Source organism: Mobula birostris, chromosome 31 (genome assembly GCF_030028105.1).
Source record: "Mobula birostris isolate sMobBir1 chromosome 31, sMobBir1.hap1, whole genome shotgun sequence".
Taxonomy (NCBI): Eukaryota; Metazoa; Chordata; class Chondrichthyes; order Myliobatiformes; family Myliobatidae; genus Mobula; species Mobula birostris.
Window position 1 is genome coordinate 17,815,710 of NC_092400.1, and position 16,467 is coordinate 17,832,176.

General features: G+C 41.4%; 1 protein-coding gene, 1 long non-coding RNA gene and 1 pseudogene across 2 annotated transcripts in view; 1 reads left to right on the top strand and 2 right to left on the bottom strand.

Moving 5' to 3' along the window:
• Positions 1 to 13,831, top strand: part of LOC140190797 (uncharacterized) — a 37,146-nt gene extending 23,315 nt beyond the window's left edge. Inside the window, exon 4 of the long non-coding RNA XR_011883686.1 lies at positions 13,243 to 13,831. This is a non-coding gene — a long non-coding RNA (uncharacterized lncRNA). The remainder of the gene's footprint in view (positions 1 to 13,242) is intronic.
• On the bottom strand, positions 8,177 to 10,453 carry LOC140190780 (hydroxycarboxylic acid receptor 2-like). Its single transcript, XM_072247614.1, is given in 1 exon segment — positions 8,177 to 10,453. A coding segment is annotated over 1 exon segment (1,047 nt). The 5' UTR covers positions 10,411 to 10,453; the 3' UTR covers positions 8,177 to 9,363.
• Positions 13,832 to 15,497: 1,666 nt separating the features above from the next.
• On the bottom strand, positions 15,498 to 16,467 carry LOC140190714 (hydroxycarboxylic acid receptor 1-like; annotated as a pseudogene).

Sequence of the window (16,467 nt, forward strand, 5' to 3'; positions counted from 1 at the left end):
CAAAATGCATCAGGCTTGTTTAGATGTTCCTTTGAACTTTTTGAGTAGAACTTTTCGGCCGCAATGAGCAAAGGTATGTTTGGAGAAAAAAGGGTGCAGAATTTTATGAAAAGAACACCTCTCCAACTGTTAAGCACGGGGGTGGATCGATCATGCTTTGGGCTTCTGTTGCAGCCAGTGGCACGGGGAACATTTACTGGTAGAGGGAAGAATGAATTCAATTAAATACCAACAAATTCTGGAAGCAAACATCACACCGTCTGTAAAAAAGCTGAAGATGAAAAGAGGATGGCTTCTACAACAGGATAATGATCCTAAACACACCTCAAAATCCACAATGGACTACCTCAAGAGGCGCAAGCTGAAGGTTTTGCCATGGCCCTCACAGTCCCCTGACCTAAACATCATCGAGAATCTGTGGATAGACCTCAAAAGAGCAGTGCATGCAAGACAACTCAAGAATCTCACAGAACTAGAAGCCTTTTGCAAGGGAGAATGGGCGAAAATCCCCCAAACAAGAATTAAAAGAGTCTTAGCTGGTTACAGAAAGCATTTACAAGCTACGATACTTGCCAAAGGGGGTGTTACTAAGTACTGACCATGCAGGGTGCCCAAAACGTTGTTTTGGGCCCTTTCTCATTTTTTGTTATTTTGAAACAGTAAAAGATGGAAATGAAAAAGTTTTCTTGCTTAAAATATTAAAAGTAATGTATCATATTTAACTTTATGCCTTTTGGAAATCAGCTCATCTTTTACTTGCTTAGCTGTTCACAGTAATAGAAATTTTGACCGGGGTGCCCAAACTTTTGCATACCACTGTAAGCCTGAAATGACATCTGCAATTTGCCTCTCCACAAAGGACAAGCAGGAAGTGACAACACTTTTAGGGGAACGGTTAAACAATAAACAAGAGGAGCAAGAGTAGGTTATGTAGCCCAATGTGCCTGTTCTACTTTCAGTGAAATCATTATGGACTGTTTCTTCAGTGCTCCGTTCCTAGGAATGGAGTTAGGCCTGCTTCAGTATGTCTTAAGGTCACGACTGATTGGTTTGTAAACTTTCTTCCGGTATACCTGTCTAACTGCAGCAGCATTTCAAACACGTTTTATACTTCTCTGCTTTAAAGTTACTGAAAAGCTCAGCTTTCAACAGACTTTGAGGAAGGGAGTTCAAAGATTCATGGGCTTGAAAATGGTTGCACCATTTTGTCTTAAGTAGAGAAAATCTTAATTTTAAAAAGTTATCTCTCGTTCTGGATTCTCATAATGAAGAGATGTCCCTTCCACAGTCATCCTGTCAAGACCACGTGAGCTCTTATCTTTTTAATCAATTCACCTTACCCTCTTCTAAACTCCAGCAGATAGATTCCAGGTCTTCCGACCTCTACTTATAAGATAATCATCACATTTCAAGTTTTAGTCTAATATACTTTCTCGGAAACACTTCCAAATCTTTCAAATAAGAAGATCCGCATTATACTCCATCCTCCTGTTATAATCTCAACAGCTGCCCATATCAATGAAGTATGATCTCCCAACATTTGTGTTCAATTTCCTTGGCAAAAAAAAAGAGTGACATTGTGATATTTCCCTGATTACTCCTTGTACATTCGTTTAAGCCTTTAGCAAATCTGCAAAATCCGCCAACACCTTTAATGTGCTCACTCATTCCTTGGTCCACAGAGAGAGGATCATTTGAAGGCAAGACTTCATTATTATTCCATGCTCAAATTTACCATGATTCCCAGCTGCCTGTTTGTCTTGGAGACATGGACAACCTACAGGAGGCACTTCAAAGTACTGAAGAAGTCGCATCAATGTGGTTTCCATAAAAATCCTCCGTATCCTGCACAGAATACTATAGGTAAATCGATGTGTTCTCCTCACCTGGACAACTTCACCAGCAATGAAGCTCTCCTCGCGTTTAGACTTCTCCAGTGAGTCAGCCTTATCTTTTCCATGCCAGTCTCCCGAAATAGGCAACATTATTCTGAATGATTAATTTTTCAAAAAAAATTCAGGGACCTTCTCAAACTCTACTTGAGAAAGTATAGATTCCCCATCAATGCATGTGAATCCTTGGCCCATCACTGTTCAAAATGGAGAGGGGCTTCTCAGGGGTACTGAGGACAAGTGTATGACCAAAGTATGTGGTGACCAAGCATAAACAGTGAAAATAACACAGAGCATCCTAAACAACTCATCATTCAACACCTGCTTTTTTGTCTGTGGGAAAGTTTGCATTTCTCATGGTGGGGCTCTTCAACTATCCCGGAACCCAATTAAGCGGAACAGAAATGAGTCACCCTCAACTCAAAGAGGAAAACTAGAATTAAAAAAGTAGAGAAATATCAGTTAAAAATCTGCAATATTAAAGTAGATATGCCTTTTTTGTGCCTTTTTATCAATATTCCAAAATAAATATGAAGCATTTTAACAGCTAAACACTTAGCTAATACTAGTGTGCTATCCAGAACCGCAGCATGGAATTTCTTTTATTTAATCATTTTGTCCCACCCCTTTACCCAAAACATTGGTTATTTCTGGCCCTTCCTCAGCTGCTTGTGTGTAAGGATGATGTGCTCCAAAGCTTTGATTTGATGAAAAACTCCTGTGTTTGGTTTGAATGGACAACCCTGCAAAAGTTAGTGGATACGAGCCAGCCCATCACAGGTAAAGCCCTCCCCTCCATTGAGCACCTCTACATGGAAAATTGTCTCAGGAAATCAGCATCCATCATTAGACAATGGACAATAGGTGCGGGAGTAGGCCATTCGGCCCTTCGAGCCAGCACCACCATTCACTGTGATCATGGCTGATCATCCACAATCAGTATCCAGTTCCTGCCTTATCCCCATAACCTTTGATCCACTATCTTCAAGAGTTCTATCCACCTCTTTCTTGAAAGCATCCAGAGACTTGGCCTCCACAGCCTTCTGGGGCAGAGCATTCCACATATCCACCATTCCTTGGGTGAAAAAGTTTTTCCTCAACTCCGTTCTAAATGGCCTACGCCTTATTCTTAAACTGTGGCCTCTGGTTCTGGACTCACCCATCAGTGGGAACATGCTTCCTGCCTCCAGCATGTCCAATCCCTTAATAATCTTATATGTTTCAATAAGATCCCCTCTCAGCTTTCTAAATTCCAGAGTATACAAGCCCAGTCACTCCAATCTTTTGACATATGACAGTCCCACCATCCCGGGAATTAACCTTGTGAACCTACGCTGCATTCCCTCAATAGCAAGAATGTCCTTCCTCAAATTTGGAGACCAAAACTGCACACAGTACTCCAGGTGTGGTCTCACCAGGGTCCTGTACGTCTGCAGAAGGACCTCTTTGCTCTGATACTCAATTCCCCTTGTTATGAAGGCCAGCATGCCATTAGCTTTCTTCACTGCCTGCTGTACTTGCATGCTTGCTTTCAGTGACTGATGTACAGGGACACCTAGATCTCGTTGTACTTCCCCTTTTCCTAACTTGACACCATTTCGATAATAATCTGCCTTCCTGTTCTTCCCACCAAAGTGGGTAACCTCACATCTATCCACATTAAACTGCATCTGCCATGCATCTGCCCACTCACCCAGCCTGTCCAACTCACCCTGCATTCTCATAACATCCTCCTCACAATTCACACTGCCACCCAGCTTTGTGTCATTGGCAAATTTGCTAATGTTACTTTTAATTCCCTCATCTAAATCTTTAATATATATTGTAAACAGCTGCGGTCCCAGCACTGAACCCTGCGGTACCCCACTGGTCACCGCCTGCCATTTCGAAAGGGACCCGTTAATCACAACTCTTTGTTTTCTGTCAGCCAGCCAATTTTCAATCCATGTCAGTACTCTGCCCCCAATACCATGTGCCCTAATTTTGCCCACTAATCTCCTATGTGGGACTTTATCAAAGGCTTTCTGAAAGTCCAGGTACACTACATCCACTGGCTCTCCCTTGTCCATTTTCATAGTTACATCCTCAAAAAATTCCAGAAGATTAGTCAAGCACGATTTCCCCCTTCGTAAATCCATGCTGACCCGGACCGATCCTGTTACTGCTATCCAGATGTGTTGTAATTTCATCTTTTATAATTGACTCCAGCATCTTTCCCACCACCGAAGTCAAGCTAACCGGTTTATAATTCCCTGTTTTCTCTCTTCCTCCCTTCTTGAAGAGAGGGACAAAATTAGCCACCCTCCAATCCACAGGAACTGATCCTGAATCTATAGAATATTGGAAAATGATTACCAATGCATCCACGATTTCTAAAGCCACCTCCTTAAGTACCCTGGGATGCAGACCATCAGGTCCCAGGGACTTATGAGCCTTCAAACCCAACAGTCTATCCAACACCATTTCCTGCCTAATATAAATTTCCTTCAGTTCATCCATTACCCTAGGTCCTTTGGCCATTATTATATCTGGGAGATTGTGTCTTCCCTAGTGAAGACAGATCCAAAGTACCTGTTCAACTCGTCTGCCATTTCCTTGTTCCCCATAATAAATTCACCCGTTTCTGTCTTCAAGGGCCCAATTTTGGTCTTAACTATTTTTTTTCCTTTTCACATACCTAAAGAAGCTTTTACAATCCTCCTTTATATTCTTGGCTAGTTAACCTTCGTACCTCATTTTTTCTCCACGTATTGCCTTTTTAGTTACCTTCTGTTGCTCTTTAAAAGTTTCTCAATCCTCCAGCTTCCCACTCGTCTTTGCTATGTTATACTTCTTCTCTTTTATTTTTATACTGTCCATTACTTCCCTTGTCAGCCACGGCCTCCCCTTACTCCCCTTAGGATCCTTCTTCCTCTTTGGAATGAACTGATCCTGCACCTTCCACATTATTCCCAGAAACACTTGCCATGGCTGTTCAACTGTCATCCCTGCTAGGGTATTGTTCCATTGAACTTTGGCCAGCTCCTCCCTCATAGCTCCATAGTTCCCTTTGTTCAACTGTAATACTGACACTTCCGAGTTTCCCTTCTCCCTCTCAAATTGTAGATTAAAACATCATATTATGGTCACTACCTCCTAATGGCTCCTTTACCTCGAGGTCCCTGATAAAATCCGGTTCATTGCACAACACTAAATCTATAATTGCGTTCTCTCTGTTAGGGACCCCCACCACCCAGGACATGCTCTTTTCTCACTGCTGCCATCAGAAAGAAGGTACAGAAGCCTCAGGACTCACCCCAGCAGGTTAACAAATAGTTATTACCCCTCAACCATCAGGCTCTTGAACCAAATGGAATAACTTCACACAATTTCACCAGACCCATCGTTGAAATATTCTCACAACCTATGGACTCACTTTCAAGGACTCTTCTTCTCATGTTCTTCCTAGTTGCTGCTTACTTGTTTATTATTATTTCTTTTGTTTGTTGTCTTTCAAACACTGGTTGAAATGTTTGAAGTTGGTTCGGTCTCTCATTGATTTTATTATAGTTATTATTCTATTCTGGATTTAGTGAGTACATCTGCAAGAAAATGAATCTCAGGATTGTATATGGTGACATGTATGTACTTTGATAATAAATCTGCTTTGAACTTCGAACTTTTGAACTTTGCCTGTGCGACTTTCTCCAGGGTGATGATCATCGTCATTGTCAGATCACTGGAGGGTAACCATGTAACCCCTGTCAGGAAGTACTGCAGCTGCTGAAGAATTGAAGGATGCCCACTGTAACGTTTTAACCCATTCCAGTTTTGGAACTATAGAAACTCAGCTGAGTGAGAGATTTACTTTTAGTAGTTGCTGCCTTCAGTGCAATAAATGATACCTACATTGAACTCGAGATTCCTACAATTCACAAATACAAATATCTGTGCAGGCAGGAATTCAACTCTCTTACCCTGTGACAGCAATCTAATCATCCTCCATATCATGCCCAGAGTCCAGGACATTGTTATAATGGTTTCATTCTCTGCTCCTGAATATTCTCTAATACCTTTTTAATTTTATTCTATTTAGTGATACAGTACGGTAACAGGCCCTTCCTGTTAGGAAGCGGACCCAAGTGCAGGACACAGGCACAGAGACTAGACACAGAGGCGGACTTGGACTTGACTTGAACCCGGAGCCAGGACTCTGACTAGACTTGGAAACAGAGCCTGGACTTAGACTAGACTTGAACACAGAGCCAGGACTCTGACTAGACTTGGACTTGACTGGAACACAGAGCCTGGACTTGGACTGGGACACGAAGAGACAGAATTCCCAACTCAGAGTAGCGGCAAACGGCCGAACCTAGCTGGAAATGAGACGACTAAACCTAACAATAACAGACAATATGCATCTTGACAAGGAGAAACTCATGAAGCGCCAAACGGCCAGCAATCACTTGACTGGGACTCAGCGCCTTGACTTAGACTCGGTCTTGGAGCCTTGACTTGGACTAGGACTCAGGGCCTTTAAAACAAAATGACAGACCATTGCATCCCGGCTCGGAGCAGCGGCAAAACAACAGGCAACACTCAGCTGGACACGAGACGACAAAAAGCAATGACAGAGCACTCTCATCCCGGCTTGGAGCAGCGGTAGAATGGCTGGCAACACTCAGCTGGACACAAGACGACAAAAACAAACAACAACAGACACTATGTATCTTGACACGGAGAAGCTCATGAAGACGGTCCGTTATTCTTGGTGGCTCGGAAGATGGTCCCTTACTTTTGGCAGCTCGGAAAGTTCATCGCTGCCCTGACTACAGTGACGGACCCGCCCCAAGTAGCTGTAAACCGGGGTTTTTATACTGCCAGTTCAGATAAAGATCAAGTGCCCTAATCAAGGAGCCCGGTGGAACACGGGGAAAAGGAAATTAAGTGAAATGAGTCGTTAATGGACCGGACCATGACACTTCCAGCCCGACCAGCTGGCACTGCCCAATTACAGCAATGTAACCAATTCATCTACTAATCCGTAACTCTTTGGAATGTGGAAGGGAAACAGAGCATATTGGGTAATCTGGTTTAAGGACATTGCACTTTCGTAGAATCAGGCACCACGAGAAGGCCAGTCAACCCATCATGCAAATGCTAGCACTTTTAACAGATTTCCAGTAACTACCACTCCTTTTTACCAGAATCATGTCAAGTTACTCCTTTTTAAGTATATCCCCAGGATTCTTCTGAAAATGATCATTGGAGACAGCACAATATATTCTGTGAATAAAGTGCTTTTGGATATTTTGAATCTCCAATATGCACATTTCTCAATCTGGTAAAATTTTACTTTATTACACATAGTTCATCTCCATGGTACGCAGGGCTCCATTCCTGTCAACTGTACATAACCCAGGCAGTTCACAAGCTGACAATGCAGTTGCAGAATGGGTTCCTGAAGATTCCAGCAGCCAGAAGATCCATCCCACCAGTCTCACAAACACTGTCCCTAATTTATGGACTGGCAATAAATTGTGTTTCATAGATGGGTTTCTTTCAATTCCGTTCAACTTTGTTGCAAACCTATAATCATTTTTTTAAACATTGTGAAGAGTAGAAACATCTCAATGTTCTAGTTCACCACCCCACCCAACCCCACTCCACATTCCAAATTCAGAGGTTAGGGTTAATGAGTTCTGGGCATGTTATGTTGGCAGCAGAGGCATGGAGGAACTTGTGGACTGTCCCCAGCACCTCACAAACGATTACGCAGACAATGAGTTTCACTGAATGTTTCAATGCACTGATGTACATGTAACAAATAAAGCAATCTTTATCTTTATTTTTGTACTTGCTACAGAGAGATTACAAACCGCTTGGTAAGCTTAGAGACATTGGCAAACTTCTCGATCTAGATAAATTACTGTGCAACTGGGTGTTGGGTTTCTTAACTAACAGACCTCAGGTAGTCAGGAAGCACATCCCCGTTCATCTCCTCCTTCCCCATTAACTTCAGGACCAGTGTACCCACCCCGAGCTGTGTGTTAATCCCACTGCTGACACTCTGCTCAAACATGACTTCAAGGCTCAACATCCGGGTGATCACATTGTCAAGATCACTGCTGACATGACAGTGGTGGGTTTCATAAACCAGTGATGATGAAATGGCCTACAGAGAGCAGGCGGAAGAGCTCATGGTCTGGTGCCAAGTAAATAACCTCTCCCTCAATATCTACAATACAAAGGAGTTGATTATCGACTTCAGGAGAACTCGCACCATGCACACACACCTGTGGCACATTAGTGAAACTGCGAGCAGCTTCAAACTCCTGGGAGTGCCCATCTTGCACAAACTGTAATGCTCTAAAATTGAACATATGACAATAGTATTATTGGTATTCAGTTGTACGGACAGTTCCAGACAGAGGATTATCCAGCACTGCAAACTTTGACACAATGGCCTTGGTATATCTACCACACCATTCAGCTGACTTTGACTAGTTTCAGCCATTAGTAAATAGAAATGCCCAATTTCTGAATCCATTCAAGTAATACATAGATTTCACAGTAGGCTGTGCTATACATTAAACCAAAATATCTGAAAACACACCGGTCACAGGATATGATTTGGTCAACAGAATATGAGATTCTGCAGATGCTACAAATCTTCAGCTTCACTTGTCCTGATGATGGGTCTTGGCCCAAAATGTCAACTGTTTATTCCCCTCCAGCGGTACTGCCTGACCTGCTGGGTTCCTCCAGAATTTTGTGTGTGTTGCATATGATTTGATAACTTCCCATAATCACTTCCAGAAGGGAAAAAAAAACTAGAGACATCTTTTTAAAGGAGAAACACAGCAGCGTAATGGAGAAGAGGTGTGGCACTGGGTGGAAATCTGTTTCAAAGTACCAGCGCAGGCAGAATGCGTTCTCTGCCATCTGTGTGTTACACATTTCAATGAAACAGCAGCAGCAACGAACTAAATTCCCCCAGTTGTTAAGTTAATATCAGAAATGCATACACTGATTACAATCTATTCAAAATGCTTTTATAGCTTGCGACAAACAATTGGTCATAAAACAAATTACAACAAACTTGATTAATTAATGAACACACAACTTTTTTTTAGTGGAGATGATTCAAAGTGTAATATTAGGCAGGTTTCCCTTTTCTTTATCGAAACACTCATCCTATTTCTTTACAATGTCCACTTTGATCCTGACAAAGTTCCATACAAATCCATCATCTGATCAATGAGCTTGTGTGTATGTTGGCATCATATTCTCCAGCAACACGTAAATGAGCTAAATGAGTGTAGCTGGTTGTGGGTAATCTTAGAAACTTCATCCTCGAAACCTGAGGGATCAGTCATCATAGGCCCAATGGAAGAGAGATAAGATATTACAAGTAATTTCATACAGCACATAATCGCCACATTTCTTCCTGAGGAAATATGAAAAAATTTCTCGGATAACTGGCTGAGCTTCATATATTCCCTGTTGACTCCATTTGAACGTGCTCAATGGTGTTGCAGACTGAATATATTTGAGGTTCAACAGCTTGTTGGATTTCTTGCTTTGGATGCAATGAATGCTTTGTCCCTGATCTGAATAATCTGATATTGTGAGAAATAAGAGCTTTCTTCAAAGTTTCTTTAAACATTGAACTTGAGAAGTAGTAAATAACTGGATCCAGCACACTGTTGAAATAGGTTATGCACAGTGTATTGTAGAATATCTGAGCACAGACGTCAAATAACTCACAGTCTTTTAAATTGCTTGAAATTAAAACGGTGATTACAGCAATATTGCTGGGTAGGAAGCAGATGAGAAACACTACCGCCACAACTATCACAAGCCTCATAGCTCGTTCATATTTAACCTTCATTTCAGATTTCATCTGCTTTAGCCTCCAGATAATACAGCATGTGGAGAACAGGATCACTGAAGCCGGTAAAATAAACTTGAAAACAATAAAAATAATATCAGTCCAAAATGCTGTGGGGCTTAGAGACTGAGTTATGCTAGATGGCTCACAGTTAGTTACATTGTGATGTGTGAAGGTACGAGGTTCTACCAGAAAGTGCACACAAATCAACATTGTTAGAAATCAGAGAACGAGTGATACCTTCACTGCAGTCCTTGTACAGATCTTGTTCATGTTATGGTGAGGATGGATCACTTTGAAATAGCGATTAAGTGCCATAACTGTAAGGAAAACAACACTTTCTGTCCGGTTCAGAAACATCAGGAATATCTTCAGACGACACACAACATCACCAAAAATCCAGTTCTTCCCACGTATGTAGTAATCGGCTCGAAATGGCAGACAGCAGATCAGCAGAGTGTCGGCAATCGCCAGACTCAGTGAATAAACAGTGTTCGGTCTCCAGGATTTTACGTGAAAACAGAAAATCCACAAGGCAATCGTATTTCCAATTAATCCAAAGATAAATGTTAAAATAAGTATCGGTGGATTGTAGGCTGAATAAATGTCCTCCACTAAAGGGCACAAATGTGTTTCATTACCCATCGTGGAGAGAGTTGCAAATGTTGCAAGAGGAGTGGGAGAAAGCAAAAGGACACAGTCTATTAAAGAGTATTTCCACAACGTGTCATAGTTAATGGGTGTAGCTAAAACAAACCCAGAACATTCAGGAGGTTTTTTTTATCTGAAGTTAGTGGTTATATGGTCACGTGGTTGCTGATTGCGAACCGGAACCAACAGCTCCTTACTAAACTCATCCATTTGCAAAATGAATTCCTACAAATTCTGCATATTGTACAGAATTTCAGAGTTATCATAATGGAAGTGAGGCAAGTTGAGTGTTACAGCAGCAGCCTAGAAGGTAAACTGCTTAGATGGTTTTCAGGACTTTACAAATAGAGTGGCATGCAAAAGTTTGGGCACCCCGGTCAAAATTTCTGTTACTGTGAATAGCTAAGCCAGTGAAAGATGAACTGATTTCCAAAAGGCATAAAGTTAAAGATGACACATTTCTTTGATATTTTAAACAAGAAAACTTTTTTATTCCTATATTTTACAGTTTCAAAATAACAAAAAAGGAAAAGGGCCCAAAGCAAAAGTTTGGGCACCCTGCACGGTCCGTACTTATTAACACCCAATTTTGGCAGGTATAACAGATTGTAAACGCTTTCTGTAGCCAGCCAAGAGTCTTTCAATGTTTGTTTGGGGGATTTTCGCCCATTATTCCTTGCAAAAGGCTTCTATTTCTGTGAGATTCTTAGGCCGTCTTGCATGCACTGCTCTTCTGAGGTCTATCCACTGATTCTCGATGATGTTTAGGTCAGGGGACTGTGAGGGCCACGGCAAAAGCTTCAGCTTGCGCCTCTTGAGGTAGTCCATTGTGGATTTTGAGGTGTGTTTAGGATTATTATTCTGTTGTAGAAGCCATCCTCTTTTCATGTTCAGCTTTTTTACAGACGGTGTGATGTTTGCTTCCAGAATTTGCTGGTATTTAATTGAATTCATTCTTCCCTCTACCACTAAGTGTTCCCTGTGCCACTGGCTGCAACACAAACCCAAAGCATGATCGATCCACCCCCGTGCTTAACAGTTGGAGAGATGTTCTTTTCATGAGATTCTGCACCCTTTTTTCTCCAAACATACCTTTGCTCATTGTGGCCAAAAAGTTCTATTTTAACTTCATCAGTCCACAGGACTTGTTTCCAAAATGCATCAGGCTTGTTTCAATGTTCCTTTGAACTTTTTGAATAGAGCTTTTTAGCTGCAATGAGCAAAAGTATGTTTGGAGAAAAAGCGGTGCAGAATTTCATGAAAAGAACCCCTCTCCAACTGTTAAGCACGGGGGTGGATCGATCATGCTTTAGGCTTGTGTTGCAGCCAGTGGCAAGGGGAACATTTCACTGGCAGGGGGAAGAATGAATTCAATTAAATACCAGCAAATTCTGGAATCATACATCACACCGTCTGTAAAAAAGCCGAAGATGAAAAGAGGATGGCTTCTACAACAGGATAATGATCCTAAACACACCTCAAAATCCACAATGGACTACCTCAAGAGGCACAAGCTGAAGGTTTTGCCATGGCCCTCACAGTCCCCTGACCTAAACCATATCGAGAAGCTGTAGATAGACCTCAAAAGAGCAGTGCATGCAAGACCACCCAAGAATCTCACAGAACTAGAAGCCTTTTGCAAGGAAGAATGGGCAAATATCACCCAAACAAGAATTGAAGGACTCTTAGCTGGTTACAGAAAGCGTTTACAAGCTGCGATACTTGCCAAAGGGGGTGTTACTAAGTAGCGACCATGCAGGGTGCCCAAAATGTTGCTTCGGGCCCTTTTCATTTCTTGTTCTTTTGAAACAGTAAAAGATGGAAATGAAAAAGTTTTCTTGCTTAAAATATTAAAAGAAATATATCATATTTAACTTTATACCTTTTGGAAATCAGCTCATCTTTTACTTGCTTAGCTGTTCGCAGTAACAGAAATTTTGACTGGGGTGCCCAAACTTTTGCATGCCACTGTAAGCCTGAAATGACATCTGCAATTTGCCTCTCTGCTAAGGACAAACAGGAAGTGACAACGCTTTAAGGGGAACAGTTAAACAATAAACAAAAGGAGCAAGAGTAGGTTATGCAGCCCAATGTGCCTGTTCTGCTTTCAGTGAAATCATTATGGACTGTTTCTTCAGTGCTCCGTTCCTAGGAATGGGGTTAGGCCTGCTTCAGTATGTCTTCAGGTCACGACTGATTGGTTTGTAAACTTTCTTCCGGTATTCCTGTCTAACTGCAGCAGCATTTCAAACACGTTTTATACTTCTCTGCATTAAAGTTACCCAAAAGCTCAGCTTTCAACAGACTTTGAGGAAGGGAGTTCAAAGATTCATGGGCTTGAAAATGGTTGCACCATTTTGTCTTAAGTAGAGAAAATCTTAATTTTAAAAAGTTATCTCTAGTTCTGGATTCTCATAATGAAGAGATGTCCCTTCCACAGTCATCCTGTCAAGACCACGTGAGCTCTTATCTTTTTAATCAATTCACCTTATCCTTTTCTAAACTCCAGCAGATACATTCCGGGTCTTCCAAACTCTCCTTATAAGATAATCATCACATTTCAAGTCTAATATACTCTCTCGGAAACACTTCCAAAACCTTCAAATAAGAAGATTCGCATTATACTCCATCCTCCCGATATGATCTCAACAGCTGCCCATATCAATGAAGTATGATCTCGCAATATTTGTGTTCAATTTCCTTGGCAAAAAGAGAGTGACATTGTGACATTCCCTTGATTACTTCTTGTACATTCATTTAAGCCTTTAGCAAATCTGCAAAATCCGCCAACACCTTTAATGTGCTCACTCATTCCTTGGTCCACAGAGAGAGGATTACTTGAAGGCAAGACTTCATTACTATCTCCATGCTCAAGTTTACCATGATTCCCACCTGCCTGTTTGTCTTGGAGACACGGACAACCTACAGGAGGCACTTCAAAGTACTGAAGAAGAAGCATCAATGTGGTTTCCATAAAAATCCTCTGAATCCTGCACAGAATACTATTGGTAAACCGATGTGTTCGCCTCACCTGGACAACTTCACCAGCAATGAAGTTCTCATCACATTTAGACTTCACCGGTGAGTTAGCCATATCTGTTCCATGCCAGTCTCCCAAAATAGGCAACATTATTTTGATGGGTTTCTTTCAATTCTGCTCAACTTTGTTTCAAACCTGTAATCATTTTTTAAATATTGTGAAGAGTAGAAACATCTAAATGTTCTAGTTCACCCCACCCCCCCCCTCCCCACTCCACATTCCAAATTCAGAGGTTAGGGTTAAAGAGTTCTGGGCATGTTATGTTGGCAGCAGAAGCATGGAGAAACTTGTGGACTGTCCCCAGCACCTCGCAAACGATGACACAGACAATGAGTTTCACTGTATGTTTCAATGTACTGATGGACATGTAACAAATAAAGCGATCTTTATCTTTATTTTTTTACTTGCTACACAGAGAGTACAAACAGCTTGGTAAACTTAGAGACATTGGCAAACTTTTCGATCTAGATAAACTACTGTGCAACTGGGTATTGGGTTTCTTAACTAACAGACCACAGGTAGTCAGGAGGCACATCGCCATTCATCTCCTCCTTCCCCATTAACCTCAGGACCAGTGCACCCACCCCGAGCTGTGTGTTAAGCCCACTGCTGACACTCTGCTCAAACATGACTTCAAGGCTCAACATCCGGGTGATCACATTGTCAAGATCACTGCTGACATGACAGTGGTGGGTTTCATAAACCAGTGATGATGAAATGGCCTACAGAGAGCAGGTGGAAGAGCTCGTGGTCTGGTGCCAAGTAAATAACCTCTCCCTCAATATCTACAATACAAAGGAGTTGATTATCGACTTCAGGAGAACTCGCACCATGCACACACGTCTGTGGCACAGCAGTGAAACTGCGAGCGGTTTCAAACTCCTGGGAGTGCCCATCTTGCACAAACTCTCATGCTGTAAAATTGAACATATGACAATAGTATTATTGGTATTCAGTTGTACGGACAGTTCCAGACAGAGGATTATCCAGCACTGCAAACTTTGACACAATGGCCTTGGTATATCTACCACACCATTCAGCTGTCTTTGACTAGTTTCAGCTATCAGTAAATAAAAATGCCCAGTTTCTGAATCCATGCAAATAATATAGATTTCACAGTAGGCTCTGCTGCACCTTACTCCAAAATATCTGAAAACACACCAGTCACAGGATATGATTTGGTCAACAGAATATGAGATTCTGCAGATGCTACAAATCTTGAGCTTCACTTCTTCTGATGATGGGTCTTGGCCCAAATATCAACTGATTATTCCCCCCGCCCCATAGATACTGCCTGACCTGCTGAGTTCCTCCAGAATTTTGTGTATGTTGCATATGATTTGATAACTTCCCAAGATCACTTCCAGAAGGGAAAAAAAAAACTAGAGACATCTTTTTAAAGGAGAAACACAGCAGCGTAATGGAGAAGAGGTGTGGCACTGGTTGGAAATCTGTTTCAAAGTACCAGCGCAGGCAGAATGCGTTCTCTGCCATCTGTGTGTTACACATTTCAATGAAACAGCAGCAGCAACGAACTAAATTCCCCCAGTTGTTAAGTTAATATCAGAAATGCATACACTGATTACAATCTATTGAAAATGCTTTTATAGCTTGCAACAAACAATTGGTTATAAAACAAATTACAACAAACTTGATTAATTAATGAACACACAACTTTTTTTAGTGGAGATGATTCAAAGTGTAATATTAGGCAGGTTTCCCTTTTCTTTATCGAAACACTCATCCTATTTCTTTACAATGTCCACTTTGATCCTGACAAAGTTCCACAGAAATCCATCATGTGATCAATGAGCTTGTGTGTATGTTGGCATCATATTCTCTAGCAACACGTAAATGAGCTAAATGAGTGTAGCTGGTTGTGGGTAATCTTAGAAACTTCATCCTCGAAACCTGAGGGATCAGTCATCATAGTCCCAATGAAAGAGAGATAGGATAAATGCAAGTAATTTCATACAGCACATAATTGCCACATTTGTTCCTGAGGAAATATGAAAAAATTACGCAGATAACTGGCTGAGCTTCATATATTCCCTGTTGACTCCGTTTGAAAGTGATCAAAGGTGTTGCAGACTGAATATCTTTCAGGTTCAACAGCTTTTTGGATTTCTTGCTTTGGATGCAATGATTGCTTTGTCCCTGATCTGAATAATCTGATATTATGAGAAATAAGAGTTTTCTTCAAAGTTTCTTTAAATGATGAACTTGAGAAGTAGTAAATAACTGGGTCCAGCACGCTGTTCAAATAGGTTATGCACAACAGCAATATTGGTGGGTAGGAAGCAGCTGACAAATGCTGCTGCCACAGCTATCACAAGCCTCATAACTCTTTCATGTTTAACCCTCATTTCAGATTTCACCTGCTTTAGCCTCCAGATAATACAGCACGTGGAGAACAGGATCACTGAAATCGGTAAAATAAACCTGAAAACAATAAAAATAATACTAGTCCAAAATGCTGTGGGGCTTAGAGGCTGAGTTATGCTAAATGGCTCACAGTTAGTTAAATTGTTATGTGTGAAAGTATGAGGTTCTATCAGAATGTGCAAACAAATCAACATTGTTAGAAACCAGAGAACGAGTGATACCTTCACTGCAGTCCTTGTACAGATCTTGTTCACTTTATGGTGAGGGTGGATCACTTTGAAATAGCGATCAAGTGCCATAACTGTAAGGAAAACAACGCTCTCTGTCCGGTTCAGAAACATCAGGTATATCTTCAGACGACACACAACATCACCAAAAATCCAGTTCTTCCCACGTATGTAGTAATCGGCTCGAAATGGCAGACAGCAGATCAGCAGAGTGTCGGCAATCGCCAGGCACAGTGAATAGACGGTGTTTGGTCTCCAGGATTTAACGTGAAAACAGAAGATCCACAAGGCAATCATATTTCCAGTTAATCCAAAGATAAATGTTAAAATAAGTATCGGTGGATTGTAGGCTGAATAAATGTCCTCCACTAAAGGGCACAAATGAGTTTCGTTACCCAT